This window comes from Cherax quadricarinatus, chromosome 52, assembly GCF_038502225.1.
Source record: "Cherax quadricarinatus isolate ZL_2023a chromosome 52, ASM3850222v1, whole genome shotgun sequence".
Lineage (NCBI taxonomy): Eukaryota > Metazoa > Arthropoda > Malacostraca > Decapoda > Parastacidae > Cherax > Cherax quadricarinatus.
This window is the reverse complement of record NC_091343.1, coordinates 4,941,196-4,965,362: the sequence shown is the minus strand read 5'-3', so window position 1 is coordinate 4,965,362 and position 24,167 is coordinate 4,941,196. Positions and strand designations below refer to the sequence as shown.

Here is a 24,167-nt window from a genome sequence, read left to right as displayed (position 1 = left end):
ATCCAGTGAGCTGCGGTTTTGTGGGTAAAAGTACCTTGTTAGTGACACGTTAGAGGAGAACGGCTAGACTGGGTCAAGTTGACAGGAAGGAGACAGTAACTCAAATAACCACATGTTACAGTGGACACAAACTTACCAAAACTTAATAGTTAAAAACTGAAAAAAAACGTCGTTTGGCTGGTGGTAGTGATGTCACAGAGCACATGTCTCATCTCCAGCTGGTTCCACACATGACAATGAGCTCTATGTACTCCAGTGGCCTCCACGGTCACCAGATCTCAGTTAAATAGAGCAGCTGCGTGATGCCATCATGTCAACATGGTCCAGAATGTCTAAGAAATGTTTGGCCACAGCCTCGGTGAAGGTTTCTTGGAGTCAAAGTGTGGCAAGTCAGATAACATGCCATCACACTAGCAACATTGTTATTAAGAGGAGAGACTAAAGCAAACCTTCCTTTACTACTTTCATATTCACTCTCTCGCTTCCAAAGAAAAAAGGAAAGTCGGTTAAGTGAAGTTTAGTGTCTGCTCTTACTCTCTCTAGTTTTACAACCGCTAATGTCTATTATTTTATTCATTATTTTGTAAGTGTGGCAAATTGGTGTATTTACTTAATCGTGGATGTTTGTAGTTTGTGTCTGAACCTGTGTATGTATGGTGATTCTTTTTTGCAAGCATGTGTGTGTTTCATATGTTGGTGTACATGTGTAGTTACTGTGTACATCTGTAGATTTGTAAGCACGAGTGTTTGTACATGCAGGTAGCAATAACCTGATTGATCAGGTGATCATTAACATGGACATCAGGACACATTATACAAATAACCTGCACATAGGAGAGAGAACCTACGACGACGTTTCGGTTCGACTTGAACTGACTTTGTAAATGGTCCAGGTCTGACTGACTCAAAGATCGTCGTAAACTTCTCTCGCGTATGTGCGGGTTATTTATGTATTGTTCCAGTCACGGTATTGTGACTTTTTGTTGGTCAGGACACAGGCTGGGCTGTCTTAATTAGTAGTTTTGTACCTGATTAGATGCGTCTGTGTGAGTTGACCTCCAGCTCTTGAACCCCATTTTTGTTCATCTGTCATTTGATGTGGCTGTCTGTTGTGCCCACGTGCTTTATCACCGTTAGTCTTTAGGATACAGGCGGATTTTGGTGGGCCAGACTAGTGGGGGGGAGGGTGATAGACACCAGACCTGAGTGACCCGCATTCCACTGGGGCACCATAGCTAATATGTGGCATCACAGATGCCACTACTCATTGTTAGCAGATGATACCATATGTATATGAAGATATGTTAAGCTCAACAGTCTTGAAGATAGCACAGGGCTTATTGGTAATCCCTGCTTATGTATTGTGGGAGGTTGTTTAATAATCTTGGACCCCTTACACTTTTTGTGTTGTTTTTCAGTGTACTCACCTGATTTTCCTTAAAGGGTATTTTACAATCTTCCGAGCTTCTTGCTTTCGTAGTGTGCAGGTTTGGGACCGATCCCTCTAGAATTTTTCAGGTGTAAATTATGATACATTTTTCTAGCCTGCGTCCCGAGGAATACAGGTCAAGAGACTTCAAACGTTCCCAGTAATTATGGTGCTTGACTGAACTTATACGTGGTTCTCTGCACATTCTCTAGAGCTGCAATTTCACCCATCTTAAAAGGGGCTGCTAATGTACAGCAGTATTCTTCCCGGGAGAGAACAAGTGACATAAACGATTATTGGCTTGGTATCCCTTGTTTTGAAGGTTCTCGTTACCCATCCTCTCATTTTCCATGTTGTGATGATGACAGTGTTTTGATTATTGAAAGTCAAATTGTCTGACGTTATCACATTCAAGTCCTTCACATTAGCTGTTGTTCTCCCCTCAAAGGAGGTTCCTTGACGCTGCTGAAGGGTTCTTGATCTAGAGAATTGGATCTGTGCTCCGGTTCCCTGAATTGAGCCTGAATATCTTTTATACCCCCTACATGCGCTGTATAACCCTACGGGTTTAGCGCTCCCCGTGATTATACTAATCATAGCTGTTGTTCTATTGAGGAGTTAGTATTAGTTTTTAACTCATTTCTATTTTTTATTTTCTAAGTTTTTTCCATAATAGAATACCTGGTAATAGTTGTGTCACAGATGTCGCGGGTGTGTCACGGTTATGTCACTGATGTATCACTGATATGTCACGGATGTCACTGGTATATCATGGGTGTCATGATTACGTTACGCGTGTCGCGGTCATCACCAGAGAGAGACGAGTGACCTGAAGAATATCATTATTGGTTTGACTTCTCTTGTTTTTTGACAGTTCTCTACATTTTCCTCACAGTTACGATAGCAACATTGTTATGCTCGTGAACACGAGATCCTGTGATATTATCCCCACGTTTATAACATTCAATTTCCATTCTGCTGAGTGATTCCAGTTTCTGTACTCTGAGCTCGTTTTTATTTCCTTTATTTTACCGTAACGTAGCACTCGGAATATGTCGTGTAGCATCATATTTTTGTCAGTGGTCCACTGGAAGACGGTTTATATCAGCTTGGAGAGATTGTGTCTTACATGTTGCCACTTTCATACAGATTATTGTATCGTCTGTAAAGGATGAGTGTTATTGTTTATGTCCCTGACTATGATAGATATGAGAATGAGTAAGAGAAGTGGGGTGAGTACTGGGCCTTGGGGAACATAGCGTAGTACTGTGGCAGCCTCTAATTCATTCTCTTTATCATTACTGTTTGCGACCTAAATTATTAGTATCCATTATTCTTTTTGTATGCATTTTGTATGGAATTACCTCATAGTTACACTTGTTGAAGGCTTTTCGTTTGTCTTCAGTGTATCCAAGACCATGTTGTAATAATGGTCTACCAACTGAGAAAGAAAGGACTGACATGTTCTGATCCTGTTGACCTGGTTTATGAAGTTGCTGTATTTCCAGGTGATCGACAATCTTACTTCTCAAAACCGTTTTAAAAAATCTTAATAATGTTGTATGTCAGGGTTATTGGTCTATAGTGTTTTGCACTTCCTTTACTACCAACTTTGTAGGAGTGGGGCAATATCGGTGCTTTTTTTTAATAACTGGGATGACTTCAGTGTCCAGGCTTCTTCTCCTTATAATATTTAAGGAATTCTACGAGTTCGGTCCCAGGACAGAGTGAAGAAGCGTTCAGTTAATCGCTTCTTCGAAGTCAAGTGTGGTCAAGATTATATCAGAAAATTCAGAATGTTCGTAGTGTTGACATCTTGTACGTGAAGCACTAACTTAGGTCGTCAATCTTTTATTGTTAGTTCAGTATTTCATTCATTTTCTAGTTGTCAGTTCGTGTTCCATATTTTATTAAAGGCCCGATTTTTAAAAGTTAGGATTAGTTAGGTTAGGTTGGGTTATATATCTATAAATGGTTTATTTCACCAGTAATAGGTCAAGGCAAAAAAGGCAGCGATACACGTCTGGCGGCGGGGGTGTCGGGGAATGTGCACAATGTTATAATGTACACGAGTGTCAGGCTTTGTGTGAGGTCAGTGTCTCCTACCTCAGCCAACTTTCTTCAGCACTTACTTTTTCTTAATTATGCCACAAAACCTGACTTTCTCGCCTGATTGCTTCTAGTTCATGTATGAATGTGATCATTCCCTCCCCCCCCCCTCCCGTCCTTCAGCCTGTGCTAGGTGTTAGGTACCAGGAGGTACTAGTGAGGTAGACAGCAACCATCCAGGGAGGTACTACCTTCCTGTCATAAGAAACATAGGTAGCAGGAAGGTAGACAGCAACCATCCAGGGAGGTACTACCTTCCTGTCATGAGAAACATAGGTAGCAGGAAGGTAGACAGCAGCCATCCAGGGAGGTACTACCTTCCTGTCATAAGAAACATAGGTAGCAGGAAGGTAGACAGCAGCCATCCAGGGAGGTACTACCTTCCTGTCATGAGAAACATAGGTAGCAGGAAGGTAGACAGCAACCATCCAGGGAGGTACTACTTTCCTGTCATGAGAAACATAGTTAGCAGGAAGGTAGACAGCAACCATCCAGGGAGGTACTACCTTCCTGTCATGAGAAACATAGGTAGCAGGAAGGTAGACAGCAACCATCCAGGGAGGTACTACCTTCCTGTCATAAGAAACATAGGTAGCAGGAAGGTAGACAGCAGCCATCCAGGGAGGTACTAACTTCCAGTCATGAGAAACATAGGTAGCAGGAAGGTAGACAGCAACCATCCAGGGAGGTACTACCTTCCTGTCATGAGAAACATAGGTAGCAGGAAGGTAGACAGCAGCCATCCAGGGAGGTACTACCTTCCTGTCATGAGAAACATAGGTAGCAAGAAGGTAGACAGCAGCCATCCAGGGAGGTACTACCTTCCTGTCATGAGAAACATAGGTAGCAGGAAGGTAGACAGCAGCCATCCAGGGAGGTACTAACTTCCTGTCATGAGAAACATAGGTAGCAGGAAGGTAGACAGCAACCATCCAGGGAGGTACTACCTTCCTGTCATGAGAAACATAGGTAGCAGGAAGGTAGACAGCAACCATCCAGGGAGGTACTACCTTCTTGTCATGAGAAACATAGGTAGCAGGAAGGTAGACAGCAACCATCCAGGGAGGTACTACCTTCCTGTCATGAGAAACAGGTAGCAGGAAGGTAGACAGCAGCCATCCAGGGAGGTACTACCTTCCTGTCATGAGAAACATAGGTAGCAGGAAGGTAGACAGCAACCATCCAGGGAGGTACTACCTTCCTGTCATGAGAAACATAGGTAGCAGGAAGGTAGACAGCAACCATCCAGGGAGGTACTACCTTCCTGTCATGAGAAACATAGGTAGCAGGAAGGTAGACAGCAACCATCCAGGGAGGTACTACCTTCCTGTCATAAGAAACATAGGTAGCAGGAAGGTAGACATCAACCATCCAGGGAGGTACTACCTTCCTGTCATAAGAAACATAGGTAGCAGGAAGGTAGACAGCAGCCATCCAGGGAGGTACTACCTTCCTGTCATAAGAAACATAGGTAGCAGGAAGGAAGACAGCAGCCATCCAGGGAGGTACTACCTTCCTGTCATGAGAAACATAGGTAGCAGGAAGGTAGACAGCAACCATCCAGGGAGGTACTAACTTCCTGTCATGAGAAACATAGGTAGCAGGAAGGTAGACAGCAACCATCCAGGGAGGTACTACCTTCCTGTCATGAGAAACATAGGTAGCAGGAAGGTAGACAACAACCATCCAGAGAGGTACTACCTTCCTGTCATGAGAAACATAGGTAGCAGGAAGGTAGACAGCAGCCATCCAGGGAGGTACTACCTTCCTGTCATAAGAAACATAGGTAGCAGGAAGGTAGACAGCAACCATCCAGGGAAGTACTACCTTCCTGTCATGAGAAACATAGGTAGCAGGAAGGTAGACAGCAACCATCCAGGGAGGTACTACCTTCCTGTCATGAGAAACATAGGTAGCAGGAAGGTAGACAGCAACCATCCAGGGAGGTACTACCTTCCTGTCATGAGAAACATAGGTAGCAGGAAGGTAGACAGCAACCATCCAGGGAGGTACTACCTTCCTGTCATGAGAAACATTGGTAGCAGGAAGGTAGACAGCAACCATCCAGGGAGGTACTACCTTCCTGTCATGAGAAACGTAGGTAGCAGGGAGGTAGACAGCAGCCATCCAGGGAGGTACTACCTTCCTGTCATGAGAAACATAGGTAGCAGGGAGGTAGACAGCAGCCATCCAGGGAGGTACTACCTTCTTGTCCTGAGAAACATACTTAGCAGGGAGGTAGACAGCAACCATCCAGGGAGGTACTACCTTTCTGTCATGAGAAACATAGGTAGCAGGAAGGTAGACAGCAACCATCCAGGGAGGTACTACCTTCCTGTCATGAGAAACATAGGTAGCAGGAAGGTAGGCAGCAGCCATCCAGGGAGGTACTACCTTCCTGTCATGAGAAACATAGGTAGCAGGAAGGTAGACAGCAACCATCCAGGGAGGTACTACCTTCCTGTCATGAGAAACATAGGTAGCAGGAAGGTAGACAATAACCATCCAGGGAGGTACTACCTTCCTGTCATAAGAAACACAGGTAGCAGGAAGGTAGACAGCAGCCATCCAGGGAGGTACTACCTTCCTGTCATGAGAAACATAGGTAGCAGGAAGGTAGACAACAACCATCCAGGGAGGTACTACCTTCCTGTCATGAGAAACATAGGTAGCAGGAAGGTAGACAGCAACCATCCAGGGAGGTACTACCTTCCTGTCATGAGAAACATAGGTAGCAGGAAGGTAGACAACAGCCATCCAGGGAGGTACTACCTTCCTGTCATGAGAAACATAGGTAGCAGGAAGGTAGTCAGCAACCATCGAGGGAGGTACTACCTTCCTGTCATAAGAAACATAGGTAGCAGGAAGGTAGACAGCAACCATCGAGGGAGGTACTACCTTCCTGTCATAAGAAACATAGGTAGCAGGAAGGTAGACAGCAACCATCCAGGGAGGTACTACCTTCCTGTCATAAGGAACATAGGTAGCAGGAAGGTAGACAGCAGCCATCCAGGGAGGTACTACCTTCCTGTCATGAGAAACATAGGTAGCAGGAAGGTAGACAGCAACCATCCAGGGAGGTACTACCTTCCTGTCATGAGAAACATAGGTAGCAGGAAGGTAGACAGCAGCCATCCAGGAAGGTACTACCTTCCTGTCATAAGAAACATAGGTAGCAGGAAGGTAGACAGCAGCCATCCAGGGAGGTACTACCTTCCTGTCATGAGAAACATAGGTAGCAGGAAGGTAGACAGCAACCATCCAGGGAGGTACTACTTTCCTGTCATGAGAAACATAGTTAGCAGGAAGGTAGACAGCAACCATCCAGGGAGGTACTACCTTCCTGTCATGAGAAACATAGGTAGCAGGAAGGTAGACAGCAACCATCCAGGGAGGTACTACCTTCCTGTCATAAGAAACATAGGTAGCAGGAAGGTAGACAGCAGCCATCCAGGGAGGTACTAACTTCCAGTCATGAGAAACATAGGTAGCAGGAAGGTAGACAGCAACCATCCAGGGAGGTACTACCTTCCTGTCATGAGAAACATAGGTAGCAGGAAGGTAGACAGCAGCCATCCAGGGAGGTACTACCTTCCTGTCATGAGAAACATAGGTAGCAAGAAGGTAGACAGCAGCCATCCAGGGAGGTACTACCTTCCTGTCATGAGAAACATAGGTAGCAGGAAGGTAGACAGCAGCCATCCAGGGAGGTACTAACTTCCTGTCATGAGAAACATAGGTAGCAGGAAGGTAGACAGCAACCATCCAGGGAGGTACTACCTTCCTGTCATGAGAAACATAGGTAGCAGGAAGGTAGACAGCAACCATCCAGGGAGGTACTACCTTCTTGTCATGAGAAACATAGGTAGCAGGAAGGTAGACAGCAACCATCCAGGGAGGTACTACCTTCCTGTCATGAGAAACAGGTAGCAGGAAGGTAGACAGCAGCCATCCAGGGAGGTACTACCTTCCTGTCATGAGAAACATAGGTAGCAGGAAGGTAGACAGCAACCATCCAGGGAGGTACTACCTTCCTGTCATGAGAAACGTAGGTAGCAGGAAGGTAGACAGCAACCATCCAGGGAGGTACTACCTTCCTGTCATAAGAAACATAGGTAGCAGGGAGGTAGACAACAACCATCCAGGGAGGTACTACCTTCCTGTCATAAGAAACATAGGTAGCAGGAAGGTAGACAGCAGCCATCCAGGGAGGTACTACCTTCCTGTCATAAGAAACATAGGTAGCAGGAAGGAAGACAGCAGCCATCCAGGGAGGTACTACCTTCCTGTCATGAGAAACATAGGTAGCAGGAAGGTAGACAGCAACCATCCAGGGAGGTACTAACTTCCTGTCATGAGAAACATAGGTAGCAGGAAGGTAGACAGCAACCATCCAGGGAGGTACTACCTTCCTGTCATGAGAAACATAGGTAGCAGGAAGGTAGACAACAACCATCCAGAGAGGTACTACCTTCCTGTCATGAGAAACATAGGTAGCAGGAAGGTAGACAGCAGCCATCCAGGGAGGTACTACCTTCCTGTCATAAGAAACATAGGTAGCAGGAAGGTAGACAGCAACCATCCAGGGAAGTACTACCTTCCTGTCATGAGAAACATAGGTAGCAGGAAGGTAGACAGCAACCATCCAGGGAGGTACTACCTTCCTGTCATGAGAAACATAGGTAGCAGGAAGGTAGACAGCAACCATCCAGGGAGGTACTACCTTCCTGTCATGAGAAACATAGGTAGCAGGAAGGTAGACAGCAACCATCCAGGGAGGTACTACCTTCCTGTCATGAGAAACATTGGTAGCAGGAAGGTAGACAGCAACCATCCAGGGAGGTACTACCTTCCTGTCATGAGAAACGTAGGTAGCAGGGAGGTAGACAGCAGCCATCCAGGGAGGTACTACCTTCCTGTCATGAGAAACATAGGTAGCAGGGAGGTAGACAGCAGCCATCCAGGGAGGTACTACCTTCTTGTCCTGAGAAACATACTTAGCAGGGAGGTAGACAGCAACCATCCAGGGAGGTACTACCTTTCTGTCATGAGAAACATAGGTAGCAGGAAGGTAGACAGCAACCATCCAGGGAGGTACTACCTTCCTGTCATGAGAAACATAGGTAGCAGGAAGGTAGGCAGCAGCCATCCAGGGAGGTACTACCTTCCTGTCATGAGAAACATAGGTAGCAGGAAGGTAGACAGCAACCATCCAGGGAGGTACTACCTTCCTGTCATGAGAAACATAGGTAGCAGGAAGGTAGACAGCAACCATCCAGGGAGGTACTACCTTCCTGTCATAAGAAACATAGGTAGCAGGAAGGTAGACATCAACCATCCAGGGAGGTACTACCTTCCTGTCATAAGAAACATAGGTAGCAGGAAGGTAGACAGCAGCCATCCAGGGAGGTACTACCTTCCTGTCATAAGAAACATAGGTAGCAGGAAGGTAGACAGCAGCCATCCAGGGAGGTACTACCTTCCTGTCATGAGAAACATAGGTAGCAGGAAGGTAGACAGCAACCATCCAGGGAGGTACTACTTTCCTGTCATGAGAAACATAGTTAGCAGGAAGGTAGACAGCAACCATCCAGGGAGGTACTACCTTCCTGTCATGAGAAACATAGGTAGCAGGAAGGTAGACAGCAACCATCCAGGGAGGTACTACCTTCCTGTCATAAGAAACATAGGTAGCAGGAAGGTAGACAGCAGCCATCCAGGGAGGTACTAACTTCCAGTCATGAGAAACATAGGTAGCAGGAAGGTAGACAGCAACCATCCAGGGAGGTACTACCTTCCTGTCATGAGAAACATAGGTAGCAGGAAGGTAGACAGCAGCCATCCAGGGAGGTACTACCTTCCTGTCATGAGAAACATAGGTAGCAAGAAGGTAGACAGCAGCCATCCAGGGAGGTACTACCTTCCTGTCATGAGAAACATAGGTAGCAGGAAGGTAGACAGCAGCCATCCAGGGAGGTACTAACTTCCTGTCATGAGAAACATAGGTAGCAGGAAGGTAGACAGCAACCATCCAGGGAGGTACTACCTTCCTGTCATGAGAAACATAGGTAGCAGGAAGGTAGACAGCAACCATCCAGGGAGGTACTACCTTCTTGTCATGAGAAACATAGGTAGCAGGAAGGTAGACAGCAACCATCCAGGGAGGTACTACCTTCCTGTCATGAGAAACAGGTAGCAGGAAGGTAGACAGCAGCCATCCAGGGAGGTACTACCTTCCTGTCATGAGAAACATAGGTAGCAGGAAGGTAGACAGCAACCATCCAGGGAGGTACTACCTTCCTGTCATGAGAAACATAGGTAGCAGGAAGGTAGACAGCAACCATCCAGGGAGGTACTACCTTCCTGTCATGAGAAACATAGGTAGCAGGAAGGTAGACAGCAACCATCCAGGGAGGTACTACCTTCCTGTCATAAGAAACATAGGTAGCAGGAAGGTAGACATCAACCATCCAGGGAGGTACTACCTTCCTGTCATAAGAAACATAGGTAGCAGGAAGGTAGACAGCAGCCATCCAGGGAGGTACTACCTTCCTGTCATAAGAAACATAGGTAGCAGGAAGGAAGACAGCAGCCATCCAGGGAGGTACTACCTTCCTGTCATGAGAAACATAGGTAGCAGGAAGGTAGACAGCAACCATCCAGGGAGGTACTAACTTCCTGTCATGAGAAACATAGGTAGCAGGAAGGTAGACAGCAACCATCCAGGGAGGTACTACCTTCCTGTCATGAGAAACATAGGTAGCAGGAAGGTAGACAACAACCATCCAGAGAGGTACTACCTTCCTGTCATGAGAAACATAGGTAGCAGGAAGGTAGACAGCAGCCATCCAGGGAGGTACTACCTTCCTGTCATAAGAAACATAGGTAGCAGGAAGGTAAACAGCAACCATCCAGGGAAGTACTACCTTCCTGTCATGAGAAACATAGGTAGCAGGAAGGTAGACAGCAACCATCCAGGGAGGTACTACCTTCCTGTCATGAGAAACATAGGTAGCAGGAAGGTAGACAGCAACCATCCAGGGAGGTACTACCTTCCTGTCATGAGAAACATAGGTAGCAGGAAGGTAGACAGCAACCATCCAGGGAGGTACTACCTTCCTGTCATGAGAAACATTGGTAGCAGGAAGGTAGACAGCAACCATCCAGGGAGGTACTACCTTCCTGTCATGAGAAACGTAGGTAGCAGGGAGGTAGACAGCAGCCATCCAGGGAGGTACTACCTTCCTGTCATGAGAAACATAGGTAGCAGGGAGGTAGACAGCAGCCATCCAGGGAGGTACTACCTTCTTGTCCTGAGAAACATACTTAGCAGGGAGGTAGACAGCAACCATCCAGGGAGGTACTACCTTTCTGTCATGAGAAACATAGGTAGCAGGAAGGTAGACAGCAACCATCCAGGGAGGTACTACCTTCCTGTCATGAGAAACATAGGTAGCAGGAAGGTAGGCAGCAGCCATCCAGGGAGGTACTACCTTCCTGTCATGAGAAACATAGGTAGCAGGAAGGTAGACAGCAACCATCCAGGGAGGTACTACCTTCCTGTCATGAGAAACATAGGTAGCAGGAAGGTAGACAATAACCATCCAGGGAGGTACTACCTTCCTGTCATAAGAAACACAGGTAGCAGGAAGGTAGACAGCAGCCATCCAGGGAGGTACTACCTTCCTGTCATGAGAAACATAGGTAGCAGGAAGGTAGACAACAACCATCCAGGGAGGTACTACCTTCCTGTCATGAGAAACATAGGTAGCAGGAAGGTAGACAACAACCATCCAGGGAGATACTACCTTCCTGTCATAAGAAACATAGGTAGCAGGAAGGTAGACAACAACCATCCAGGGAGGTACTACCTTCCTGTCATGAGAAACATAGGTAGCAGGAAGGTAGACAGCAGCCATCCAGGGAGGTACTACCTTAATGTCATGAGAAACATAGGTAGCAGGGAGGTAGACAACAACCATCCAGGGAGGTACTACCTTCCTGTCATGAGAAACATAGGTAGCAGGGAGGTAGACAACAACCATCCAGGGAGGTACTACCTTCCTGTCATGAGAAACATAGGTAGCAGGGAGGTAGACAACAACCATCCAGGGAGGTACTACCTTCCTGTCATGAGAAACATAGGTAGCAGGAAGGTAGACAGCAACCATCCAGGGAGGTACTACCTTCCTGTCATGAGAAACATAGGTAGCAGGAAGGTAGACAACAGCCATCCAGGGAGGTACTACCTTCCTGTCATGAGAAACATAGGTAGCAGGAAGGTAGTCAGCAACCATCGAGGGAGGTACTACCTTCCTGTCATAAGAAACATAGGTAGCAGGAAGGTAGACAGCAACCATCGAGGGAGGTACTACCTTCCTGTCATAAGAAACATAGGTAGCAGGAAGGTAGACAGCAACCATCCAGGGAGGTACTACCTTCCTGTCATAAGGAACATAGGTAGCAGGAAGGTAGACAGCAGCCATCCAGGGAGGTACTACCTTCCTGTCATGAGAAACATAGGTAGCAGGAAGGTAGACAGCAACCATCCAGGGAGGTACTACCTTCCTGTCATGAGAAACATAGGTAGCAGGAAGGTAGACAGCAGCCATCCAGGAAGGTACTACCTTCCTGTCATAAGAAACATAGGTAGCAGGAAGGTAGACAGCAGCCATCCAGGGAGGTACTACCTTCCTGTCATGAGAAACATAGGTAGCAGGAAGGTAGACAGCAACCATCCAGGGAGGTACTACTTTCCTGTCATGAGAAACATAGTTAGCAGGAAGGTAGACAGCAACCATCCAGGGAGGTACTACCTTCCTGTCATGAGAAACATAGGTAGCAGGAAGGTAGACAGCAACCATCCAGGGAGGTACTACCTTCCTGTCATAAGAAACATAGGTAGCAGGAAGGTAGACAGCAGCCATCCAGGGAGGTACTAACTTCCAGTCATGAGAAACATAGGTAGCAGGAAGGTAGACAGCAACCATCCAGGGAGGTACTACCTTCCTGTCATGAGAAACATAGGTAGCAGGAAGGTAGACAGCAGCCATCCAGGGAGGTACTACCTTCCTGTCATGAGAAACATAGGTAGCAAGAAGGTAGACAGCAGCCATCCAGGGAGGTACTACCTTCCTGTCATGAGAAACATAGGTAGCAGGAAGGTAGACAGCAGCCATCCAGGGAGGTACTAACTTCCTGTCATGAGAAACATAGGTAGCAGGAAGGTAGACAGCAACCATCCAGGGAGGTACTACCTTCCTGTCATGAGAAACATAGGTAGCAGGAAGGTAGACAGCAACCATCCAGGGAGGTACTACCTTCTTGTCATGAGAAACATAGGTAGCAGGAAGGTAGACAGCAACCATCCAGGGAGGTACTACCTTCCTGTCATGAGAAACAGGTAGCAGGAAGGTAGACAGCAGCCATCCAGGGAGGTACTACCTTCCTGTCATGAGAAACATAGGTAGCAGGAAGGTAGACAGCAACCATCCAGGGAGGTACTACCTTCCTGTCATGAGAAACATAGGTAGCAGGAAGGTAGACAGCAACCATCCAGGGAGGTACTACCTTCCTGTCATAAGAAACATAGGTAGCAGGAAGGTAGACATCAACCATCCAGGGAGGTACTACCTTCCTGTCATAAGAAACATAGGTAGCAGGAAGGTAGACAGCAGCCATCCAGGGAGGTACTACCTTCCTGTCATAAGAAACATAGGTAGCAGGAAGGAAGACAGCAGCCATCCAGGGAGGTACTACCTTCCTGTCATGAGAAACATAGGTAGCAGGAAGGTAGACAGCAACCATCCAGGGAGGTACTAACTTCCTGTCATGAGAAACATAGGTAGCAGGAAGGTAGACAGCAACCATCCAGGGAGGTACTACCTTCCTGTCATGAGAAACATAGGTAGCATGAAGGTAGACAACAACCATCCAGAGAGGTACTACCTTCCTGTCATGAGAAACATAGGTAGCAGGAAGGTAGACAGCAGCCATCCAGGGAGGTACTACCTTCCTGTCATAAGAAACATAGGTAGCAGGAAGGTAGACAGCAACCATCCAGGGAAGTACTACCTTCCTGTCATGAGAAACATAGGTAGCAGGAAGGTAGACAGCAACCATCCAGGGAGGTACTACCTTCCTGTCATGAGAAACATAGGTAGCAGGAAGGTAGACAGCAACCATCCAGGGAGGTACTACCTTCCTGTCATGAGAAACATAGGTAGCAGGAAGGTAGACAGCAACCATCCAGGGAGGTACTACCTTCCTGTCATGAGAAACATTGGTAGCAGGAAGGTAGACAGCAACCATCCAGGGAGGTACTACCTTCCTGTCATGAGAAACGTAGGTAGCAGGGAGGTAGACAGCAGCCATCCAGGGAGGTACTACCTTCCTGTCATGAGAAACATAGGTAGCAGGGAGGTAGACAGCAGCCATCCAGGGAGGTACTACCTTCTTGTCCTGAGAAACATACTTAGCAGGGAGGTAGACAGCAACCATCCAGGGAGGTACTACCTTTCTGTCATGAGAAACATAGGTAGCAGGAAGGTAGACAGCAACCATCCAGGGAGGTACTACCTTCCTGTCATGAGAAACATAGGTAGCAGGAAGGTAGGCAGCAGCCATCCAGGGAGGTACTACCTTCCTGTCATGAGAAACATAGGTAGCAGGAAGGTAGACAGCAACCATCCAGGGAGGTACTACCTTCCTGTCATGAGAAACATAGGTAGCAGGAAGGTAGACAGCAACCATCCAGGGAGGTACTACCTTCCTGTCATAAGAAACATAGGTAGCAGGAAGGTAGACATCAACCATCCAGGGAGGTACTACCTTCCTGTCATAAGAAACATAGGTAGCAGGAAGGTAGACAGCAGCCATCCAGGGAGGTACTACCTTCCTGTCATAAGAAACATAGGTAGCAGGAAGGAAGACAGCAGCCATCCAGGGAGGTACTACCTTCCTGTCATGAGAAACATAGGTAGCAGGAAGGTAGACAGCAACCATCCAGGGAGGTACTAACTTCCTGTCATGAGAAACATAGGTAGCAGGAAGGTAGACAGCAACCATCCAGGGAGGTACTACCTTCCTGTCATGAGAAACATAGGTAGCAGGAAGGTAGACAACAACCATCCAGAGAGGTACTACCTTCCTGTCATGAGAAACATAGGTAGCAGGAAGGTAGACAGCAGCCATCCAGGGAGGTACTACCTTCCTGTCATAAGAAACATAGGTAGCAGGAAGGTAGACAGCAACCATCCAGGGAAGTACTACCTTCCTGTCATGAGAAACATAGGTAGCAGGAAGGTAGACAGCAACCATCCAGGGAGGTACTACCTTCCTGTCATGAGAAACATAGGTAGCAGGAAGGTAGACAGCAACCATCCAGGGAGGTACTACCTTCCTGTCATGAGAAACATAGATAGCAGGAAGGTAGACAGCAACCATCCAGGGAGGTACTACCTTCCTGTCATGAGAAACATTGGTAGCAGGAAGGTAGACAGCAACCATCCAGGGAGGTACTACCTTCCTGTCATGAGAAACGTAGGTAGCAGGGAGGTAGACAGCAGCCATCCAGGGAGGTACTACCTTCCTGTCATGAGAAACATAGGTAGCAGGGAGGTAGACAGCAGCCATCCAGGGAGGTACTACCTTCTTGTCCTGAGAAACATACTTAGCAGGGAGGTAGACAGCAACCATCCAGGGAGGTACTACCTTTCTGTCATGAGAAACATAGGTAGCAGGAAGGTAGACAGCAACCATCCAGGGAGGTACTACCTTCCTGTCATAAGAAACACAGGTAGCAGGAAGGTAGACAGCAGCCATCCAGGGAGGTACTACCTTCCTGTCATGAGAAACATAGGTAGCAGGAAGGTAGACAACAACCATCCAGGGAGGTACTACCTTCCTGTCATGAGAAACATAGGTAGCAGGAAGGTAGACAACAACCATCCAGGGAGGTACTACCTTCCTGTCATAAGAAACATAGGTAGCAGGAAGGTAGACAACAACCATCCAGGGAGGTACTACCTTCCTGTCATGAGAAACATAGGTAGCAGGAAGGTAGACAGCAATCATCCAGGGAGGTACTACCTTCCTGTCATGAGAAACATAGGTAGCAGGAAGGTAGACAACAACCATCCAGGGAGGTACTACCTTCCTGTCATGAGAAACATAGGTAGCAGGAAGGTAGACAACAACCATCCAGGGAGGTACTACCTTCCTGTCATGAGAAACATAGGTAGCAGGAAGGTAGACAACAACCATCCAGGGAGGTACTACCTTCCTGTCATGAGAAACATAGGTAGCAGGAAGGTAGACAGCAACCATCCAGGGAGGTACTACCTTCCTGTCATGAGAAACATAGGTAGCAGGAAGGTAGACAACAGCCATCCAGGGAGGTACTACCTTCCTGTCATGAGAAACATAGGTAGCAGGAAGGTAGACAGCAACCATCCAGGGAGGTACTACCTTCCTGTCATAAGGAACATAGGTAGCAGGAAGGTAGACAGCAGCCATCCAGGGAGGTACTACCTTCCTGTCATGAGAAACATAGGTAGCAGGAAGGTAGACAGCAACCATCGAGGGAGGTACTACCTTCCTGTCATAAGAAACATAGGTAGCAGGAAGGTAGACAGCAACCATCGAGGGAGGTACTACCTTCCTGTCATAAGAAACATAGGTAGCAGGAAGGTAGACAGCAACCATCCAGGGAGGTACTACCTTCCTGTCATAAGGAACATAGGTAGCAGGAAGGTAGACAGCAGCCATCCAGGGAGGTACTACCTTCCTGTCATGAGAAACATAGGTAGCAGGAAGGTAGACAGCAACCATCCAGGGAGGTACTACCTTCCTGTCATGAGAAACATAGGTAGCAGGAAGGTAGACAGCAACCATCCAGGGAGGTACTACCTTCCTGTCATGAGAAACATAGGTAGCAGGAAGGTAGACAGCAGCCATCCAGGGAGGTACAACCTTCCTGTCATGAGAAACATAGGTAGCAGGAAGGTAGACAGCAACCATCCACGGAGGTACTACCTTCCTGTCATGAGAAACATAGGTAGCAGGAAGGTAGACAGCAACCATCCAGGGAGGTACTACCTTCCTGTCATGAGAAACATAGATAGCAGGAAGGTAGACAGCAACCATCCAGGGAGGTACTACCTTCCTGTCATGAGAAACATAGGTAGCAGGAAGGTAGACAGCATCCATCCAGGGAGGTACTACCTTCCTGTCATGAGAAACATAGGTAGCAAGAAGGTAGACAGCAACCATCCAGGGAGGTACTACCTTCCTGTCATGAGAAACATAGGTAGCAGGAAGGTAGACAGCAACCATCCAGGGAGGTACTACCTTCCTGTCATGAGAAACATAGATAGCAGGAAGGTAGACAGCAACCATCCAGGGAGGTACTACCTTCCTGTCATGAGAAACATAGGTAGCAGGAAGGTAGACAGCAACCATCCAGGGAGGTACTACCTTCCTGTCATAAAACTGTGAAACGGAAGCTTGTTAGTGTTTTACTGATCCTCTCTATTGATTCTCACTGCTGATCCTCACCCCTGATCCTCACCACTGATCCTCATCACCTTTCCTGCAGGGTACGCATGCGTCAACGCTCCAAACGTTGGCGTGCACGTAACTGGCGTCGCTCATGGAGTCAGGGCGTGAGGGATGTGGCCGCCCACGCCCATAACCACACCCATGCCCACACCATCGGCCACACCCACGTGACGATCCCAGCCGCCCGTGAGGACGAAATCGAGTACTGCTGGCGTGAGGGTGAGTACAAACTGCTTGTTTAGAACCCGGGTCTCCAGAGTACAAGTTAAATATTACCTTCCATAAACACTTGACCAGGTCCATTATAAACCGTGGTCCAGGCGCACTGTGAATCGTGGTCCAGGTCCACTGTGAATCGTGGTCCAGGTCCACTGTGAATCGTGGTCCAGGTCCACTGTGAATCGGGGTCCAGGTCCACTATGAACCGTCCAAAATAACACAGGTCCGGGACCGCTTATGATACATCAACACACAGATTCCGGACCACTAAGGTTTCAGATACATAGATCTGGAGTCACTAATGATCTAGTAACATAACGTAGGTCCCAGACCACTCAAGCTCCAGCAATACAAGACAGGTTGGGGACCACTAAGTACCGACCAACTGGAATCCAACCCCTGGTAGTTACCACTTTGTTTTTACCAAAGTGGGTCATTGTTCATAATGAACCTGTGATGCCTTGTACACTGGAGCCCCAGGGTGTGTGTGTGTGGACTGGGGGCCCGGCTCATGGCCCTCCCCTGGGCCTGCATCATGGCCCACTGGGCCCTTGGGGCCACTCTCACCAGGGAAAGCTGAACACAACAAGTATGCTTCCTAAATAAAGCAACATTAACGTTGAATGTTGAAAACTTTCTTCACGTCTCATTTAGACATTGTAACAATAGAGATTTTGAGTTATTATTTCCTTGCCCTGAGGTGTAATAATGCTTGAGCTAGTTATGAGAGATCGCCTCCCATGACATCATGATCAGAGACTAATAGTCTTGTTAATTAATGACTGATAATGTCGATGGTCATTTTTAAGCCAAAATAAACCTTTGATCGTGTGCCCTGTGGTCCTCATGATCAGGATTCTTTATTTCCAATCACTACATTACAAACTACATTACAGGATGCATATCATGATAGGTTTAGGAAGCATTACTTGTTAGTTGTAGAGCCAGGGGAAAACTGTTGTAGATAAATGGTTCAGAGAACCAACAGGTTGATCAGTTAGACACTTGTGCAACACTTGTGTAGCTTTATTGTGGGAACTTTAAGCCAGTCAGTGGCATCCTCAGTCCAGTACAGAGAAGAACAGTTGAAGATCAGAAGGAGTTTGAGGTAAAGAGTCCCTCAGCCTGGAGTCGATATGTTCAGTCCATCAAGACTGATGGACTGAGGGACAGATTACATCAAACTCGTTGTGGTCTTCAACCGTGCTTCTCTGTGTTGGACTGTGGAAGAGACTGACTGGGGAAACATTTCCACAATAAAGGTACCCAAGTGCTGCACAAGTGTCTAATTTATCAAAAAGGTATTAGGTGTGCGACTGTGATATACCAGCAGAAGCGACGCTCTCAATGTGGGAGAACTTCAGCATGTACAGGTAAGTTTATGTTGTTATTAGAGCACTGAAGTCGCACTCCAGACTACAGGTGAGTCAACTTGTACGGTCTTGTTGTTCACACACACATTATACTCAGCGTGAAGACTGTATACTTTGCTGACGTGTTTTCAACAACTACAATACTGTTTACAGTGTGTTGAGGTATTCTCAACCACGCTCGACCTGTAGACTGCATATAAATATAAATACTGTTTACGGTGTTGTGTAAGAATGGTATATAATACCGACAAGATGAAATTAAGACACATGTGCAACATCTGGGTACCTTTATTGTAGACGTTTCGCACCTACTTCTAGGTTGAGGGACTGATTACCTCATCTTCTGTACATAGTTCTACTGTCTTCAAGTTATGTCCTGGAATTTGTGTTGATAAAGCCACTGGATGGCGAAACGTCTACAATAAACATACCCAGATGTTGCACATGTGTCTTAATTTCATCACTGTTTACGGTGTGTTGAAGGCCTCTGTCCTCAACCACGGTCGACTAGACTATATTTTATGAGTATTGAAATCTAAACCCTGACAATATAAAACAATTACGTGTTTAACCGTGAGAACATTGTCACGTTTTATAGGTTTAACACACGCACATGTTTAACTGGGAGTGTTCTCGTGTTACCGGTTTAATATACGTTTTCTGATAAATATTTATGAATATAATGATAAGTACAGACAGGCTGGTTATTGTCTTGACGTGAAGTGGTCAGTGTTGTGGTAGTGGTGGTGATGGTGGTGATGGTGGTGGTGGAGAGTGATAGTCAGCACCAGAGTGGTTGTTTTGTGTGTAACTCAGCACACTCACTGCTGACTTTCCTGAACATCCTGGTGTACGTTGCTTCTTCAAGCACTCAAGACGGACACTCATTCATATACACCCTAAATACCCAAAATAAACCTGTTATTATATACGTGGATAGACGTTTGATTATAATGTTTATAACGTACGTACATACGCACCAGAGCCTAGTTGATCAGCAGCTGATTTGAGAACCTTATCAACTTTCGTCTTGAAGACAACCAAAGGTTTCTCGGTAATTCATCATGTGTATGAAAGGAGCATATTGAATACTCTTGGACCCCTTACACTAGCCAGATTCTCTCTTAGTTTGTTCATCATTCTTTCACGTGGGGTGGTTGTAGTATGCTGGTTTGGGATCATTTGTTCCAGAACTTTCCAGGTGTAAATTATGACGTATCTTTCTCTTTTACGTTCCAAGGAGTTTATTTCAAGGACCTTCGGGCGTTTCCAGTAGTTCAGTTGCTTGACTCAGTTTATACGAGCACTGGAGATCCTCTGGACTCTTTCCAGTTCTGCAGTTTGTCTTGTCTTGAAGGTACATGTTAGTATACAACAATATTTATGTTAGGTAAAAGGACACAAGTGCAACTAATGTGACAGTGCGGCAACGTTTCGCTCTCCAGGACCATTATTAAGCCGTTACATCTTAGCATATTGTCGGTAATTCTACCAACATTATTACAACTATATATAATTTTCCTTGCCGTTGTTACAATAACATTGTTATTCTTGACAGTCATTATCAATCCCTCACATTCAACTTCCACTCCGCAGAATGATCTGAGTTTATCATATATAAACTCCGTTTCAGTATTAAAGTCCTCAATTTTTCCATAGTGAGGGAACTGAAATTTCTCTTGGTTGAACCTAATATGGTTACCAGTGGTGGACTGGAGGACCTGCTTTACACCAGCTTCAAGGATAGTTGTGTCTGCCATGACTGACACACTCAGAGTCTTCATCTGGCTGTTTGTACAGTAGTGCTGTGTCAAGATAAAAAGGTACAGTACCGTAACTGGAACAATATACAACTAATCCGCTTGTTATAGAAACTTATGACGACGTTTTGGTTTAACTTGAACCATTGGATAGTTAATTCTTCAAGTTGGACCGAAACGTCGTCACAAGTTTCTCCTTTATGAAAGTTATTTATGTATAGATGTATCTTTTGTATCTTGGTGAACAAATATCCTTGTTTTTACCAGTAACTATTTTATGATATTCTCTGTTTTCTGAGCGTTTTCGTAACATTTCTTGGCAATAGTTGCTCCCTCGCCTTCCCAGGTACCGCAGCCTCTTGTGTCTCACACCTACCTGTGCAGTTATCTTCCGTCACTTTAAAGTCTTGCACAGTTCACCAGCGGCTCCTTCGATCTATATGGCTAATGCTACCACCTCTGCAACAGAAAGATGCACTCCATCCCTAGCATACATATCAAGTTTCAGTTCTCGATGGAATTTCAAATTCCTTGCGGTACTTGTCTATCGAAAAATTTACACGTTACCCTAAATAAGTTTATTTAGGTACAGGTACACACAGGTACAATTATCAAACCTAGTAATAAATGTGTAAATTACTCAGGATAATCCTAGACATCTATTCACTGTCCATTCTTCTATACAAAATGCTACATATGTTTGGAATTCTTTCCTTTGACTTAATTCAGTCTTGGTCTTCTATTTGGCCAACAACTTTTTTCTCTTACATTTCCCAACACCTCCAACACTGAGGCAGATAGTTGGGGTTGCTACCAGCACTTATGTTATCCAACCTGTTAACTACATCACCCACACTTTGCTTCAGGGAAACACACCTTTGTCTTGCTTTCTTATCTCTGTGACAGAAGGCTCGATCCATATATCTAATTTGAGAGTCTCTAACAAATATGTTCTTTTCCTCCCCGTTCTGAGACATTCGTCCTACCTGTCTTCTTATCGTCAAGTGTAGAACAACAAAGTGATTCCGGCTCTTCAACACTGCCTCAACCTTCCTCAGTTTCATCCTTCTACTCCCACTTCTGGGAATCAATTTCTACTTATTACATCCGGAGTGTTTCTCTTCATTACTGCCCGCCACTCTACATACATTATTATGCTTATTATCCTTTTCCTCAAAATAATATTTTAATTTTTCATTCTCCTCCCTAAAAACTGAAACCTCATCCTTGAGAACCTGACCTCATCCTTGAGAACTAGAGCTCATCCTTGAGAACTAGACCAGGTGTTGCAAGTATGTCTAATTCTTCATCTTGTAATTACTGTGTACCATTCATATACAACTTGTTAGACACAGCACCATCATGGAATCTTGGTACAGAGGACATCTCCACACCCTTCTTGACTTACTTCCAATGGGGAATCTCGCCTACCAGTGACAATGCCTTCGTCTGCTGCACGTCCCTCATCTGACGCCTGTACATGAGCGCCAGTTTTCATGGCAGTGCATCAGATTCTACAAGACTACGATGCTCATCACCAACTCCAAGGCTGAGGGACTGATTACCTTGTCTTTTGAATATAGTGTAGTAGCTAGCTAGGGTTGAACCCCATACGAGGCAGCGCTCAGAGGCAAGTCTCCTAACACCTGCTGCTCCTGTTTCCAAGCAGTGCTCATGGCTCACTGGGTAGCAGCCTCAGATCACATACTGAGGGATCGGGGTTCGATCCCCAGACGAGTGGAAACGTTGGTCGTGTTTCCTTACACCTGCTGCTTCTGTTCACCTAGCAGTATGTATCTGGGTGTAAAGAGACGGAAGTGAGTCGCATCCATGCGGAGAATCTTAAAAAGGGAAATCCATTGAAAATATGCCACATTGTTTGGGTTATCTTGTGGCTGTAATATAATGTTTTATGTAGGGAAAGTTAATTATCACCTTGGATAACGCAGTAGTCAGTGCGTCATCGAGGACTATCTGTCGTATTTCCATTGTAGCTCGAGTGCTAACGCAATCAGCTCACACATTGAAGTCCGGGGTTTGTTTCCCTGTACTGGTGGGAACATTAGGACGCGTTTCCTTAAAACGCCAGCTGTCCCTGTTCATGTAGCAGTAAGTAGGTACCTGGGTGTTAGTTGACTGTTGTGAGTGGCATCCTGGGAGATAAGATTGAAGGACCACAATGGAATAAGACAGACAGTCCTCGATGACGCACTGACTTTATTGGGTTATCCTGGCTGGTTAACCTTCCCTACCCCAGGTTAATAATAACAACAAAATGTTATGTATTTTGTACCCAGTCCGTAATGTTATCAGCCGAACCAGAACAGTATAACTTAAAACAGGTACATCTACAGTTAAATCTACATAATACACGTTTCGTGCGCCCGTAACACCTATTTGCCCTTAAGACCATTGTAAATGGTATATATTATGTACCGAAAGTCTAAATAAGAACTCATTTTTCTAGTGAAACTTGATCACTGCGTCTGGTGAAGTCTCCCCTGCAGGTCTGGCTTCCATAGTATTTAATAGAAAACCTGTGTGAGCCTCTCTACGCTGGGTAACTTTTATATTCTCACTTGCACAGTGCTAATAATATTACAAATAATAATATTTTTTTAAATTCATTTAACGAATAATGTACAGTATTTTTAAAGCCATAGTATGAATATTTACAGTCCTAGTGGAAGGCCTCGGTCAGATGACCAAAAGCTCCAGCAGCGTCAGGAAACATCCTGTCTCCAGACGAATCTTACTTAAGATAAGATAAGATTTCGTTCGGATTTTTAACCCCGGAGGGTTAGCCACCCAGGATAACCCAAGAAAGTCAGTGCGTCATCGAGGACTGTCTAACTTATTTCCATTGGGGTCCTTAATCTTGTCCCCCAGGATGCGACCCACACCAGTCGACTAACACCCAGGTACCTATTTGCTGCTAGGTGAACAGGACAACAGGTGTAAGGAAACGTGTCGAAATGTTTCCACCCGCCGGGAATCGAACCCGGGCCCTCCGTGTGTGAAGCGGGAGCTTTAGCCACCAGGCCACCGGGCCTAACATTGACAGGTTATGGTTAAGTAAGAGGGGGTTAAAAAGACCTCTGGTAAACTAGCCTATGCAGTAGTCCCATTCAAATCCACCCTCATATAGCACAGATGGAAAGCAGCGAAACTTGGTTATGACCAGTGGTGGACCTATATTATTGGTAGCCTGGAGCTTCAACTGTTATGAAGTCACTCTCGCAACCAGAAACGGCTAGTCTACATAATACTTAAATTTCATTATTATTAATATTATTTTTTTAACCCCTCTTCATATAGACCCAAAATTTTTAAGCAGTGTTGACTAAAGTGGCTTCTGGGGCCCCTCCGGGATTAGGGGCCCTCAAGCTTAAGCTTCACTACTTTCATAGTATATATCCGTCCCTGAGTACGACACCTTAGCGCCACCCACGCCAGACCAGGTTGCGAAATGTGTACTGTGTACGGAGCAATATACTATATCCAACCTTGCCAACCAAATGCCACGCTGCTGGGTTAAGCCCCGGGCTTTTATCCTCTTACTCAAGCCTTTTCTTTCCTCCCACTTCTCTCACGCTATCCCTACTCCCCATCTCTCACCCTCGTGGGTCTTACCTGAGAGGTGGTATATATAACAGTGGGATGGTGTCTCTCAGTGTGCTGAGAGTTTAATCCATGTTTTAGGGATGAAATTATTCT

The 24,167-nt window shown here is 46.0% G+C and overlaps 1 protein-coding gene across 4 annotated transcripts in view; it reads left to right on the top strand.

The window, feature by feature from the left end:
• Positions 1 to 24,167, top strand: part of Exn (Ephexin) — a 742,877-nt gene that overhangs the window by 333,736 nt on the left and 384,974 nt on the right. For all 4 annotated transcript variants that reach the window (XM_070096018.1, XM_070096015.1, XM_070096017.1 and 1 more), the window contains exon 6: positions 17,136 to 17,317. In XM_070096018.1, the coding sequence (XP_069952119.1) occupies positions 17,136 to 17,317 (182 nt within the window). The remainder of the gene's footprint in view (positions 1 to 17,135; positions 17,318 to 24,167) is intronic.